The sequence below is a fragment of the Candida margitis genome, assembly GCF_024628925.1.
Source record: "Candida margitis strain CBS 14175 chromosome Unknown scaffold12, whole genome shotgun sequence".
Taxonomy (NCBI): domain Eukaryota; kingdom Fungi; phylum Ascomycota; class Pichiomycetes; order Serinales; family Debaryomycetaceae; genus Lodderomyces; species Lodderomyces margitis.
Genome location: NW_026261803.1, coordinates 233,813 through 247,901, shown reverse-complemented (window position 1 = coordinate 247,901; position 14,089 = coordinate 233,813). Strand labels below are relative to the sequence as shown.

Sequence of the window (14,089 nt, the reverse complement as noted above, 5' to 3'; positions counted from 1 at the left end):
AGTCAGTCGCGGTGTTGATTATTGTTCAAATTTGAAAAAAATACGCGCAAAGAGATGGTCACTAGAGAAAGATTACGATTATCATAAATGGCACCCTCACTTAACCTAAGTGCAACCTTAAACATATCCAGATTGTTATACAACCCTGGTTTGTGTCTTCCCCATATAACCTTTAAATCATTTGACCAATTGGCTCTCCCGTTTCAAATTCCCAGCCATCCTAATGTTAAGATAAAGGGAGTTGTTTTGGACAAAGATAATTGTTTTGCAAAAGACCACGACGACAAGGTCTGGCCGGCCTATGAGGTATGTTGATCAAGCTTTATTATATGTTTTTGAGGCAGTACTAACACCCAACAGTCAACATGGCAGAAACTTAAAGCACTTTATCCTCGTGAGCATATACTTATAGTCAGCAATTCAGCAGGAACAGATGATGATAAGAATCACGCCCAGGCAAAGATCTTAGAGGAAAACACTAGGGTAAGTGTGCTTCGTCATTCAATAAAGAAACCCGGCTGTTTAGACGAAATTAAGCAATACTTTGCCCACCAAAACATCAAACCCAACGAAATAGTCGTTGTTGGCGATCGTCTATTTACTGATATGGTTATGGCAAATATGATGGGCAGCTGGGGGTGCTGGATAAGTGAAGGTGTGGAATTGAGTGGAAAGGTGTTTCCCAAAATGGAGAGGGATTTGTATTCGAAATTGGTATTGAATAGAAAGGATAACCCATGGACCCCACCAATTCCTTCAAACCCAGATGGAGCTCCATCTGACATGTGAGGTGTTTCTTTCAGTTGCTATCTCTGCTCTACTGTTGATTGCTTTTGCAACCATTTTGGATTTTCCATTTTGTCTTTTTCAGTTCTACGTCATAACTCCTCATCTTTTTTTTTGATATGCAACACCAAAGTAGGAAACTACATCACTAGAATAAACACAACAATAGTTTCCCATCATTTGAAAGAGAACACTTCATTTATCACTACGATCCCAAATAACTGAATAGATTTCTGATATAATAATATCGATATTGAATCCATTCCCATTTTGATACTCCAAAAATCTGATATACCTGCTAGTTCAAGTGTACACCTTTATTAAATGTGCCACTTTCACTCCTTTTCAAATGGTTCATAACGTTTTATTTGATCCGCCTTTACCACAAGGCCAAAGGATCAACGTAGGAGACGACATGGTAATTAACGACATTTCCAGTATTTATAATTTGTCAATTTTCAAAAACTTGTTTCGGGTTTACTTTACCTTTCTTTTGGTGCAATACATACTAATCTACGCTTGTGTCCCGTTAGAAGAGATTGAAAATAGACCAGCAATGTGTATCATATCGAATATTTACATATTGATAATGGTGAGTAAAAATAGTTGACATTAGAGAGAGAGAGAGTGTGTGTGTTTACTAACTGTTTTCTTTCCAGTTTACAATCAATGCATCAATACTACCACTATGCTCAAGTACAATTCCCACGTTGGTTTCATTGAGATGTTTGTTTTGTTCCTTTGTTTTGGAATTGGGAGGTACCGTATTAAATATGATAGCAGTTGTTCACAGCGTAAAGGCGGGGAAGATGTATCAAGTTGAAAAGGAACGTGGCAAGGTTATGCCGACAAAGACCAGTGTTGAAGTGTACATCAATGTGTTTATAATACTCGCCATGGTTTTTTCCATTTTGGCAACTTCAGCTGTGTTCACATTGGTTGTGATTTGCGAACGGGCATTGGAATACATTACAAGCAAAGTTGACCGGAGACACCTTAAAGCCCAAAAATTAAAGATTGGGGTGATAAGTACAGATTCGATTGAAAAGTTCAACCAACAGCAAGAAAATTACTTCTAACACATAATAATACATTCTCTAATATACAAACTTCTTTCTTTCTTTATACTTACACCTAGGATTAAAAGTATGCCATCCATAAGGTATCAGCAGCAGCCAAGTTACGAGGATTAACGGCTTGTGAAATCAACTCCAAAACATTTTGCGTGGCAACTCCACCACCAGGCGATACATGTCCCATGGTCATTACTCTCTTGATAATACTATCAACATTCAACTTGACCACATCGCGCAATTGCTTATCTTGACCGGCAACGGTGCCACTTTTATCTCCCCCACCTTGAGCCAACCACGTTACAGCCTCATCTCTAACGTAAAGCGTCAAGTACTGTTCCAAATCTGATTCAGGTTCCAATAATGCTCTTGCAATACACAACACATAAACGGCCAAGACTCCTTCTAACCCACTCTCACCAATCAACTTTTGAATATTTGGCGTCAATCTAAATGGTACTTGTTCCGCGTTAACAAACATTGGCGTTGGTTTAGCTTGAGGATTGTTATTGTCATGCCTATTTGGCATCTTGCATGGCAACATATCTGAAGTCCAAACATTTCCCGATCCTTTATTCACATGAATCTTTTGCGGTTGTCTGGCATTGACACACATCATGTATGTCGTAAATATAAATGAGGCATATTGTGAAGTAAATTGCTTACGGAATAACCAGAAATCGTCAAACCTTGGATAAAGTTGCAAAAAGTAATCCTTCAAAACAGTGGAAGGAACAAGCAATGTCTGAATGGCACTCAAAATTTCAACACGAATACTTGCCAAATCCGGTTTGGGTAATCTATGGTCAAACGCTGCTCTCAATTTCTCCACTGTGTATATAAATGGCTCATCGCGACTTTTCCCATTCTTTTTACAATAATCTTCATAAACCTTTTGTAGAGTGATATCCTTGACATCGTCATTAACAATTCTGATATGTGGTGAAAGGGGAACAGCAATTGGCAAAGTAAATTGAATATCTCTCTTTCTAGTTTCAACTTTCCTTGAAATACTATCGTTGAAGATCCTAAATAATTGAAACACTGATTCTTCACGGCGACAATGACGTGCTGCTGGGAATTGGACTGCAAATGTATGCAAGCTACCATCGTGGCCTCTAATTCTCAATCTCTTGTAACAGGCACTGGTACCACGCGCTAAATCAACGGTTGGCAAAAATCTTTCAATCTTGACAAAATGACTATTATTATCCTTATTCAACAAATACTGTCCAGGAATTTCAATCTCTTCGAATTTTTGATGGTGGAATTCGCTCAAATGAGGACACAAGTTTTCCAAATTGATTTTAGTAAATCTTCGATCCAATTTATCCTCTAATCTATCTCTCCACTTTCTCAATTTGGTAATGTACGTTTCCAAATTGGGTTTCGAATGCACCAAGTCCTTTTCAAATTCGGCTCGAATTTGCTTAGGTAAAACCGTCTCAGCAAATCTTGTAATGTTTGCCTCTGTGACTGGCGGCAACTTAGCATCATCTCTAGGGTTGCCCAATCTATTCAAGTACTGGACTCCATCGTTGAGTAATGCAACTCCAAGCCTATAGGCATCTTCATCTGCCGTGCACTTGAACCTTTGATTAATTTGGTCAACCAATGACTCTAAAGACAACGCCAACAATGGATATGCCGTTTTCAAAATAGCCATTATTTCCTCCACATGTTCCAATGGCTGACGAACCGATGGTGGTACCGAAATTGGGACCAGGTTCTGTGATTGTGGACGTGACGACATCTGACCTTGCTGGGAATCTGCATGAGATGGAGACTGTGATTGAGCAGCTTCAGCTTGCGGTGATTGAGCTCCATTTTGTGACTCAGCTTTGGTGTCAGCTTTACCATTCTCTTTATCACCTTCACTAGGGCTTTGGCTTGATTCCGGTGGAGCTGGTGCCGGAGTAGCAGCTGCAGCCGCTGCCTTTTGACGAGCCATTTCAATAGCTTGACGCTGTTGAGCCGCAAGATCCTCCCTCGTGGTACGCAATTGGAAGTGTAATGCCTGTGGATAACTCTTGGCTATTCTTACCAATACTTGCTTGGCTAATTTAGCTTCCTTATGGGACAATGAAGTCAACAATTGCGGAATAAATGTAATCCAATACCACACTGGGACCTCACCTCTGAAATTCTCAAACGCTTGTGCCAAGGTTCCTGATGCATCATCCAAACTAATCAACCATAAAATACGAGCCAATAGTCTTCTCGTCTTTCCGTTTTTGTACAATCCAGCAGCTTGCAAGTAGCAACTAATGGCATTGTTGGCATACACCATATCACTTGGATTCTCCTTAAAGCGACGGTCATTGAAAGCTCCCCATTCTGCCCAAGCTTTTGGTAAATTAAGGTCGATTTGAACCGATGTAGCAAACGCTTTATTGGCTTCATCCTTTTGATTTAATTTATTCAAAAACATTCCCTTGAGGGTAAAGAATTCTGCTTTTTGTTGAGTAGCAAAGTACACTAAATTAGTGTTGCTAATAACATCAAGACCGGTATTGAGCTCATTAGGGTTCTGGTAATGACATTTGACTTGTTCCTTCAACTTTAAAAATGCTTCTTGGATTTCAATGTTTGGCAATTGGTAAATCCTGGTCAACTCCTTTATACAAACTTCGGGCATATTATGCTTCCTTGCCACATGTGCGAATCTGTTAATAACCCAGGCAATTTCATGGAAGCCACGATAAGCATAAGAATTAGCATTGCTTCCAGAGTTTGATTGCTGCAACACCGGAATGAATGGCATATACACTTTATTGATCACCTGGAAGGCATGCTGACGCCATGTAACCAAGTCGTTCCAAATATTAATATCATCCCAAATATTTGGCAACCTTTCACGCCACACTTGCAACACTCTCTTTAACTCTTGCGATTTTACATCCAAGTTTTGTGCATTGGTGGTGACTAAACTTGAATAAACTTGACTAGCTTCCATAAACTCGACGTATTGCTGAAATGTGTGCAACAATGGAATGTGCGCATTGGTGAACCTCCTAGGCAAACCGTGCCACTTTCTCAAAGCTAGTTGGATACCTTCGTCGCACAATTTAGATAAGTCTTGCAAGGTCTCCTTCTCTTGACCAAATCCTTGCAAGCACAAAAAGGTTTGGAAAACTTGTCGCCTTGGGGTAGGAACATCCATCACATTCTTTACAGTTTGATCCAATGTCTCTCTATCATTATACCAATCGGCAACTCTCCATCCACACTCCAAAAGTAGATCGGAAAACCCTTCATGTCTTGCCAAATCGGTAAGAATGTCCCACTGTTGAAGTTTCTCAGAACACAAGATCCAATGATCCTCCCATAAAGCATACTCGGATTCTCCATAGGGCAAGGAGCCACTACGAGCTTTAATTTGTGCTGATTCATACAATTGCTGAGCCTTATCCCAAAGACCAATTTGCTCATACGATAATGCACTAATCGTTTCATTGTATTTAGCTCTTCTCCTCCAAAGACCATAGAACATGTCGTCCTCTTTCAAGGTTGCATATAGTTTCAACAATGCATCCTGTACAACTTCCCTTACATCAGCGTTTGCATTAATCGCTTCCTCGTTTATATTCTCCAACAATTGAAGACCTTGAGACCATGCATCAAAGTTGGCAGCAAGACACTCTATAGCAAAAGGTGGAAGTTGAAGTGTGTAGCAGCGAGCAACACCTTCTAATAAACATTGAATGACATTCGGACGCGAATCGATTTGTCGCGTATGATAATCCTTTGATAACAAAATTACCAAATATCTAGTAAAATCCAAATGCTCCGACCTTGGTATAGATTGGAATACGATTGGGAAAATTGCTGACCACGTTCTATGAATTGTTTCACTGCTTTGGTAAAACATATCAATCAATGGCTCAAATACATCTCCTGCCTTGATATCGCCAACATCTTGCAAAAACTTTGAATGCCTTTCAAGCATTTCACTCAATTTTTCATTTGAATCCACTTCCATATTATCAGACACGGGGAACTTGAAAGCTTCAATTGGAGCTAGTTTATTTTCATTGGCAACGAATTCGATTTTGTTTTCAAAGTTGAATGAGCCAAACAATATTTGCAAAGCCTGGTTCAACCATGGATAATCAGCCAAGTACTCCCAATTTTGTTCTCTGATGACATAGTACAACCTCTTTGCTACATCCTTTTCCAAGCTATTGTTCAATATGGACATCAACTTTCGTCTAATTGAGACATCGACTGACCTTGTACCCACCATGAAGGGCTGTTCCATACGCACAGTCAATTCACTACAGCTAAACGAATCATCTTCAAAGATGTCCACTATTATCTGGTAAAATTCCTTGGATAAGGTTGGTTCACCCCTGACTTCAAACACCATCATTTTGGATAAAATGGCCGCTTTTTCTTTGGTGGTGGGAAACAAATCTGTTCTTGAAAACACCCAGTTCTTCACAATCTTGATGATCTTCTCAAGTGTATTTTTATCTAAACTACGCTCAATCAACTGAGCCAACAACGACAAAAATATACGGCGCTGGTCGCCCAAGTTGGAAATTCTCATTGAACATAAATTCAAAATCTTTTCCAACAATTTGGTAGTCATTTTAGCCTCAAATTCTGCATTGGCGCTATCTTTGGAAGCTGACTGTGTACCTTGATGAGTGATTGTTATATGGTCCTTGCAAAGCTTGCTAAATGTTTTCATAATCGTAGGCAACAAAGGATCCAATATAGAAGGCTTGTATTGTGCTAGCGTCCATGACAATGTTACCCCAGCGGCAAATGAAGGCATGTCGCCCAAATCCTCTGAAACAGAGGTGGTTAACAAATTAATAAACTCCTTCACGTCCTCCTCCTCCTCTTCATCCTCTTCCGCTCCTCTTTGCAGGTTGATAGCTTCCAAAATGGTGCACAAAATTCTTTGCAATATTTCCTGGATGTCATGGTTATCCGACTTGATACACTTTTCAAGCAACTTATGCAAGTAGCTTAAATTAGACACTATCCACTCTGGTGCCTTCCATTCTAAAACCACCCCCAAAACTTCCAATGCATTTAAGCAGTAACCTAATAAGTTACTCGAATTCAAATCATTAGAAAGCAAAAATTTTTCGAAAAAGCTCAACTTGACGGAAACCTCTGACCAGTGCTCAGGACTCAATAAGTCATACAAAATTCCTAAAGCCTTTTGACCTAATTCACTCTCCGATGCTCTTTGAGGGCTAATGCAAACATATCTGATCAAAAATGTCACACAAGCTTCTCTTTGACCAAATGGCACTGCGTAGTTGGGAGCTGTCGTGAAATCAGCTTCACCTTTGATATCTTTCTCAGCATTGACATCGTCTGCATCCTTGGCATCTTCTTTAGCTTCAATGTCTTCTTCAACTTTGTCGTCTTCAATCTTTACATCTTCCTCAGCTTCAGCAGAACCGCTAAACATCTCCTTATTAGTTTCGCCACTTTTTTCAATATCCTTAGCCTTCCTTTCCCAGTACAATACCAACTCGGCCAAGTCTATAGCTAAAAGTTGATTTTCAAGTGCAGGATTTGCCAAGATGGTCAATTTACCCATGGCAGTGATGATATTTGATATAAAGTGCTCTCTAGCGACAAAGAACAAATCTGGATGTTGGACAATAAACTGGTAGACATTGAGAACTTGGGTAACATTAAACCCGTCTTCTGAGATAATACGACGTGGCCATTTCAACCAACTATCGGGTGAATCGGCATCCTTCATTCTCTTTGACATTACTGGTGCCAATATGTCCAATGCCTGTCTCACCAAATGTCTGGAATCAGTTTGGTGGGTTCTCAACAAAGCTACAAACACTTGTGTGGCTAATTTATCTGGGGTATCATAAGCTGCAATGAAGTATGAAGTTGTGACGTAAGCGATTTGTTTCGTAATATTATCATCAAGTTTGATATAATTCCAACTGAACTTGATGATATCTTTGCGCAACTCGCTAATGTGAGTGGGAGCCAACTTAAGTAACAAAGCGGTGCTTTCCAAAAGTGCCGATCTATAGCCATCAATAGTTCCTGAGGTATGGTTACCAATAATATCGTCTTGTGATTGCCATATATTCTTATCAAACTTCTCCAACCACAAGCTTTCCTTTTCAAATATGTGCGAAAGATCTCCGTTCTTGGTTGACTCATACACAAATACGGGCCCAAAAACTCTTTTCAAGAAAAAGATTTTTGATTTTAAACATGGTTCAGACTCGTTTATAAAGTCAACGGTCTTGTTGATGTACCTGATTTTCAAGTCTAGATCGGTTGATGAAACAACATCATTGAAAATAAAATTTTCAAAAACATCGGAAATCTCATACCTAAGCTTGCAATGACGATTTACAACAGTGAAAATCAAGTCAGTTTCATCCATGTTCGCTTTGGTAAAGTTGATAATAAGCTGTTGCAACTTCTCTATAGCTTGACTGCTTCTAAAATGAGCTGACGATAAGACAGGAGCTACACTTATATCGTGTATGTCCTCAAGAACCTGTGACAAAGTAGTCAACAACTGCTTTTGACCATTGAACCATCCTGTGTCGTGCTTAGCAATTGCTTCAACTAAATCAACAATGTTGGCAAACTTGACGACTTTGGTTTCTGGATCTAATTCACCAATAACGTCATCGATCAAGACCTGAATTTTCTCCTCTGCGTGCTTTCTCAAATTTTCACACCCGTCCATTCCTGCTATTGATGCAAGCATATTGCCCAACTTTCTGTTTTTAAAGTTGTTGATCAAATACTCGACACAGTTTTCAGCAAATCTGTTGAGGAATTTGGAGATGGGTTTCCTAAACGGGGAATCTTGATGACGATCCAAATGCCCTTCCAAGTATTGAAGAGTATTGATAATTTCCTCCATAAAGGTGTATGCCTTTGCGGGCAACAAGTGGAAAATATTCAAGATAGCCATCACTATTTGTACAGTATGGTTATTGTCAAGATTTTGTCCTGCGATTTGTCTTAAGGTATTGATTTGAGCCCATGCCATTAAATGATCCAACAATTTCCGACCGATTTCAACACGGAAATAGGAGATCAAGAGCTCCAACAATCTGGCCAATGCTTCCAAGCCAGAAACTGTCAATTTCTTGTGGTCCGATAAGTTCATAAGCATTGGACGAAGTCCGTTTTGCAACAACTCTTTGGGCAACTTGGCATTCTCTTGTAAGCTAGATGCCAATCCTTGGTGGGCCGCGTTGATAATTTTTGTCGACTTGTTACACAACGCTTTGAAGAACACACCCAAAATTCTAATTCTTGCTTCGCCCAAAGATCCTATTGAAAAATCTGGCTTTGACAAAGCTAGTGAGAGAAGCTTGATGCAAACAACTCGCAACTCAATCAATTGGTTGGAAGTACGGTATTCATTCAAACGATGAACATTGGCCAACGACTCGTCTTCGGCATCGACTAATGCCAAAGCTTCCAAAAGCAATCGGTTCAACTCCTCGTTAAAGCTCAAAAATGTGTCTTCCAAGCCCAAGCAAAAGGTAATAGCATCAATGTTACCAATCTGCATAGGAAAAGGCAAAGCCCTGAGCGGTTTCCCAAAAATTGGTGTCAACAACAAGTGCTTACAAGGACCCATGAGTGTTGCTGTGGATGTCGATGTTACATCTGACAAGACTTTCAAACACTCTTGAGCAACTTCCCTTACCATTGGAGTCGGGCTGGCTAAATCATAAACTAATGCCCCAACGAGAGTTTGAAATGGCTTCTCCATAACCGTTTCTTTTGTAATGTCCTTGTTACATGTTCTTAGGAGGTCAAGTACCAACTCTTTGGCGGATTGGCGAACCTCAACCGGTGCAGTGTCAGGTGTGTCCCGCAAGATAAAGAACACAGAACGCACTAATTCAAACTGTCTCTGATAGAACCAATTTGGAGAAATTTTCAAATCATGGAACATAGTCTTGAGTCCAATAATACCACCTAACTTGGTATAATAGTACTCGTTATAGCAGCAATGGGTAAATCGGTAAAACATTGATCGGAATATGACAGAATACAAGGCATTTTCTTCAGACCCGAAAGTGGTGACGGTAGTTTCATAAATCCTCTTGACAGCTTCAACACCCTTTGCTCTCACATCTTTGTCCCAGAAGCTCAACGAACAAGTGATGGCGCTGAGGAAAGCATTCTCACTGATGTATGCTTTTCCTTCATTATCGGTCACCGAAAACTTGCGTTCTTTCCTAATCTTATCCACCACAGATGTGCTCAAATGTAGCAATGTGAAATGAGTTGTCAATCCATCAATCAAGGCACTTGCTTCATCTTTCAATTCCGGTATCGATACCGAAAAAAACAACATCTCCAACAATTTTGCAAAAAGCTGCTGTTGGAGGTCAAGCTTCTCTCCATCTTTGATATCCAGTGGAGACAACGGTATATCTACATCCTCAGGCTTATCCTTCTTTAAAAAATCAACACTTTCTTGTGCGTATTGGACAAAGTTATCTGGAATTGGAGTGGTGTTGATGAATAGCTTTAATATACTCGTTAAGTACTTAAACGCGCTGATTCTATAATGGATTTTCAACCTTGGGTCATCCAACAATTTGATAGCAGACTCAACACCGGGTGTAACCGATACAGGCACAGAATCATTCAAGCCATACACTTGAACCAACGCCTTAATTTCTTGGTTTGCCTCGGTTTGTGTAGTCAAGTTTTCATAAGATTTAATCTTTCGATGGTTTCTACCACCGAGTTTACCCAAAATTCTAATAGCTGTATGGCTATGTTGATGATGGTACGGCACCGGCTCAAGGTGTTTCCACAAAGCAGTCATTATTTCATCAGCCACAGGTTCAATAATTGGGTCGAAATATTCAGCAGTCAAGTTGTCAACACATAGTTCAAATATACGCATGCCCTGGCTGACCAACTCTTGTGGTCCATTTAAAGCATACACAAGTGGCCTCGTCAAGTAATTGAGGTGGGGGACCAAGACGGCTAACCTGACAGGAATGGTTAAGCACAATTCAACGTATATGTCTCTCTCATATGGCCTTTGGGCATTGGCAATCATTTTGTTCAAGTTCTCCAACAAGACAGGTAATATGGGCATTATCTCTTTGTAAAGGTTTTCAAACTTGCCACCGCTAATACTCCTAAACAAAATTCTCACAAGGTAGGAATACACTATGGGTTCTTCGGCCTTAGTCCCAAACTTTAATGATTCTAGAATGAGATAATTTAAATGAGGGAGCAATACTCCTTCATTGGTGGTGGGGAATAAGTTAACCGACATAAAGCACAATTTAAAAAGCCTTATAAGTATGTTGGATTTCACCATATCAGCGTTTCCAAGTTGACTTAACTTGTCCTTTAAAAATGAAATCAAGATACTTGAAAAGTTGGCTGAAGTTACTTCACTAGCAAGAAAAAATTGGGGTAAATGTAATAAAGCTGCATTTTCCAACATGGAGTTGAACATGAATGGCAATTCCGAGCTAACAATCTCATTGAATGAGGCTGGGTCAATATTAATGAATATCGTAGCAAATATTTCCATCAAATCCTTTTCATCCTTGGATGAAGTGATTGGCAAGTTGGGACCTCCTGTTGAGAAATCAAATGCCTTTTGTGAAATTGTCGGTCTTGGCTTGGAAACGGCAAAGTAACGGAGACAACTTATGCCTCCTCTGAACAAAGACCGGAGAATATTTACTTCTTCGACTGCGATAAGTTTTGCCGAATCGTTCCATTTATCATAGTTTACCTGTTGTTGTTTCGAGGGGTCGGTAATAGCAGGTTGTGGTGGTACTGGTGGGTTACAATGCTTCAATCCAAACACGACGGACTTTAAGAATTGCATCAATGTACGGAAAAGGTATCTTGCATCCTTCAAAACGTCTGTGGTGTTAGGTGTCGGCACTGAAGCTATTGGCGAGTACGAGTCAATATTGTATATGTTTAATCCAAGGGCCCCATCCACCTGAGGATTAGCTTCCTCGTGTGCTTCTTCTTTATCAACATCCATCTTGTCGTTTGCCTCGTCTGCAATTTCTTCTTGTTGAACGTGATTTCGCTTGGATGAGTACCGCTCAATAGCCTTTTTCGAATCCTTCTCTCTGCCTAGCTTCTTTCTTTCGTACTCGTTATGCTTAGCAATGATGTAATCGTATTTACGGTCCAAGTTTTTGAACCGTTTAGCATACGCATCAATAATGATTAAAAACAATTGTCTACCTTCCAACTTATTAGGAAGCGTCATAATCTTCTCCACTAGATTTAAAAGCAACTTTGCACTCATTATCTGCACCGACATTGGTAAAGATTCGTCTTTCAACAATCCAGAATAAATACTTACAGTGGACCAGATCTGTTTTGGAGTCAATTCATCTCGTACGTTGTGAATAAAATCAGCAACCATTGAATAAGCCAACGGCCTCAATGTTTCATACGAAGTTAATCCATCACCAATCAAAATCTTCTCGTCAAAGAGCAACTCCAATTTGGGAATAAATTGCGTTCTAAATGGAGTTGACAAGATGTGTCTTGTTGCGTGAAGCAATTCCTTTCTTGCGACTGACAATTCTGCGGGGCAGTCCTGTAACAACCGAAGAATAACATCCGGTATACACGCACTTTCCTCTGGTTTCAAGTATTGGTTTGCATATCCTCTGATGAATACATAAGCCAAAAAAGATGCGGCCTTTACTTGTCCCAAAATAAATTCACCATATGCTTGCCTATTTTTGATTCTAGGTGATATTGAAGTGACAATATTGTTTTCTGATTCCTGGCGGTATTGTTCTTGTTGCTTGACCTGTAACTTTAAAATGTGCATTATTTTTGGCAAAAAGTGTGGAAGCGATGGTGCAACTAGCTGCTTGTTGGACGAATACAACGAAACCATCGTAATTGGGCATTCAGCTAAAGTTTTAAAGGAGAACATGGCCCTGTTCAATGTTTTTGTGGGTGCGTCCTCGTTGAAAGAGTTAGCCGGGGACATGTCTTGCTCGCCATTAACATCTTCCTTGGTGGTTTCATTATTTGATGAGTCATCTGAGAATACATCCTGTACAGTTTGATCCATATTCTCATAGATTTTTTGTATGACTTCCAAGAATGGTTGTACTTTCTCAGCCAAAGTGGCTTTGTAAGCTTTCTGTAAACTAGTGATTATCTTCATGCACAAGACTCCATTATCTTCGTTCTCCTCTACTAGGATCTTAGTCAACGCATCCAATATTTGTTCGGCAAATGGTTGAAATGTTTCATTCATGATTAATCTGTGAATTATTTCCAATGTGCTGTTTCTCAACTTCTGTTCTGGGCTTGTGGATATGTAAGAAATGGGAACTTCCTCGAGCTCCTTGAGAAATATCGGCACGAGGTTTTTTAAGAAGTATTCATACTCGGTGGCCCCGCTGAACTGTTCAATTGTGTCTAACAATTCTGACAAAATTGCATGTTTAGCAGTATAATCACCACTCTCATTAAGTCGAGACACAAACGCGTCTAACTGTGCTGTATATGACATTCTTACAAGGATCCAAGGAGGAGTAGCTGCTAGTAATGTTTAGTCGTATACTTGGTGTGTGTGTGTGTCAATGCAATTCTTTTGGTGATTGAGTTGTTTATACACTCCAAAAGCGAAACAAAAAAATGTAAATTTTGAAAAAAATGAGAAATGGTGGGAATTGATTTCACCAAATTTTCCAAAACTCACGTGCTACTCATGTGCTTATCACGATTATTGGTAGCGATAACGTCAACTAATACGTGCTTTATTGAGCATAAACCAATTCACTTCAGCATATGGAAATTGATACCTTGTTGGAGACACACAAATATGTGACAAGCAAACTATACCTTGTTGCAGTTGATGACCAATGATGCTAAAAGCGTACAGAGATTCTGGAACTGGTAGTGTACAAGAGATAAAAAAGTATCTCAAATAATTTGGCTCAAACTGGAAATAATTGTTCTTGTTTTTGATCAATTGTCTGAAAAACAAACGCGTTTTAATTCAACATTCTTGCTCGTTAGGATCCTGGATGGCCTTGTTGTGTGTGCTTTTCAATCGCCACTGGAAATTTTGTATTGTTGAGCTTTTTTGATAATGTTTATACCATTTTGCGTGTAATTGTGGGCTTGAAACTAAGCAATGGTTGTCTTACTGCAATTCAACTTTTGGAGTTTAAGGATAGGTCATTAAGTCTGCCTTTTTTAAATTTGGTGGCTCATGATCGTCG

General features: G+C 39.6%; 2 protein-coding genes across 2 annotated transcripts; one reads left to right on the top strand and one right to left on the bottom strand. All coding sequences in view use genetic code 12, as the record gives it.

The window, feature by feature from the left end:
- Nucleotides 1–87: 87 nt before the first annotated feature.
- CANMA_002349 (phosphatidylglycerophosphatase) lies at nt 88–789 on the top strand (the record flags this gene model as incomplete). The annotated part of the gene is made up of 2 exons (XM_051814408.1): nt 88–306; nt 361–789. 2 exons carry the CDS (start codon nt 88–90, stop codon nt 787–789), a joined length of 648 nt encoding a protein of 215 aa, XP_051672134.1.
- Nucleotides 790–1,926: 1,137 nt separating this feature from the next.
- Nucleotides 1,927–13,374, bottom strand: TRA1 (histone acetyltransferase; the record flags this gene model as incomplete). Its single annotated transcript, XM_051814407.1, has 1 exon — nt 1,927–13,374. The coding sequence occupies one exon, from the start codon at nt 13,372–13,374 to the stop codon at nt 1,927–1,929; it is 11,448 nt and encodes a 3,815-aa protein (XP_051672133.1).
- Nucleotides 13,375–14,089: the final 715 nt, after the last annotated feature.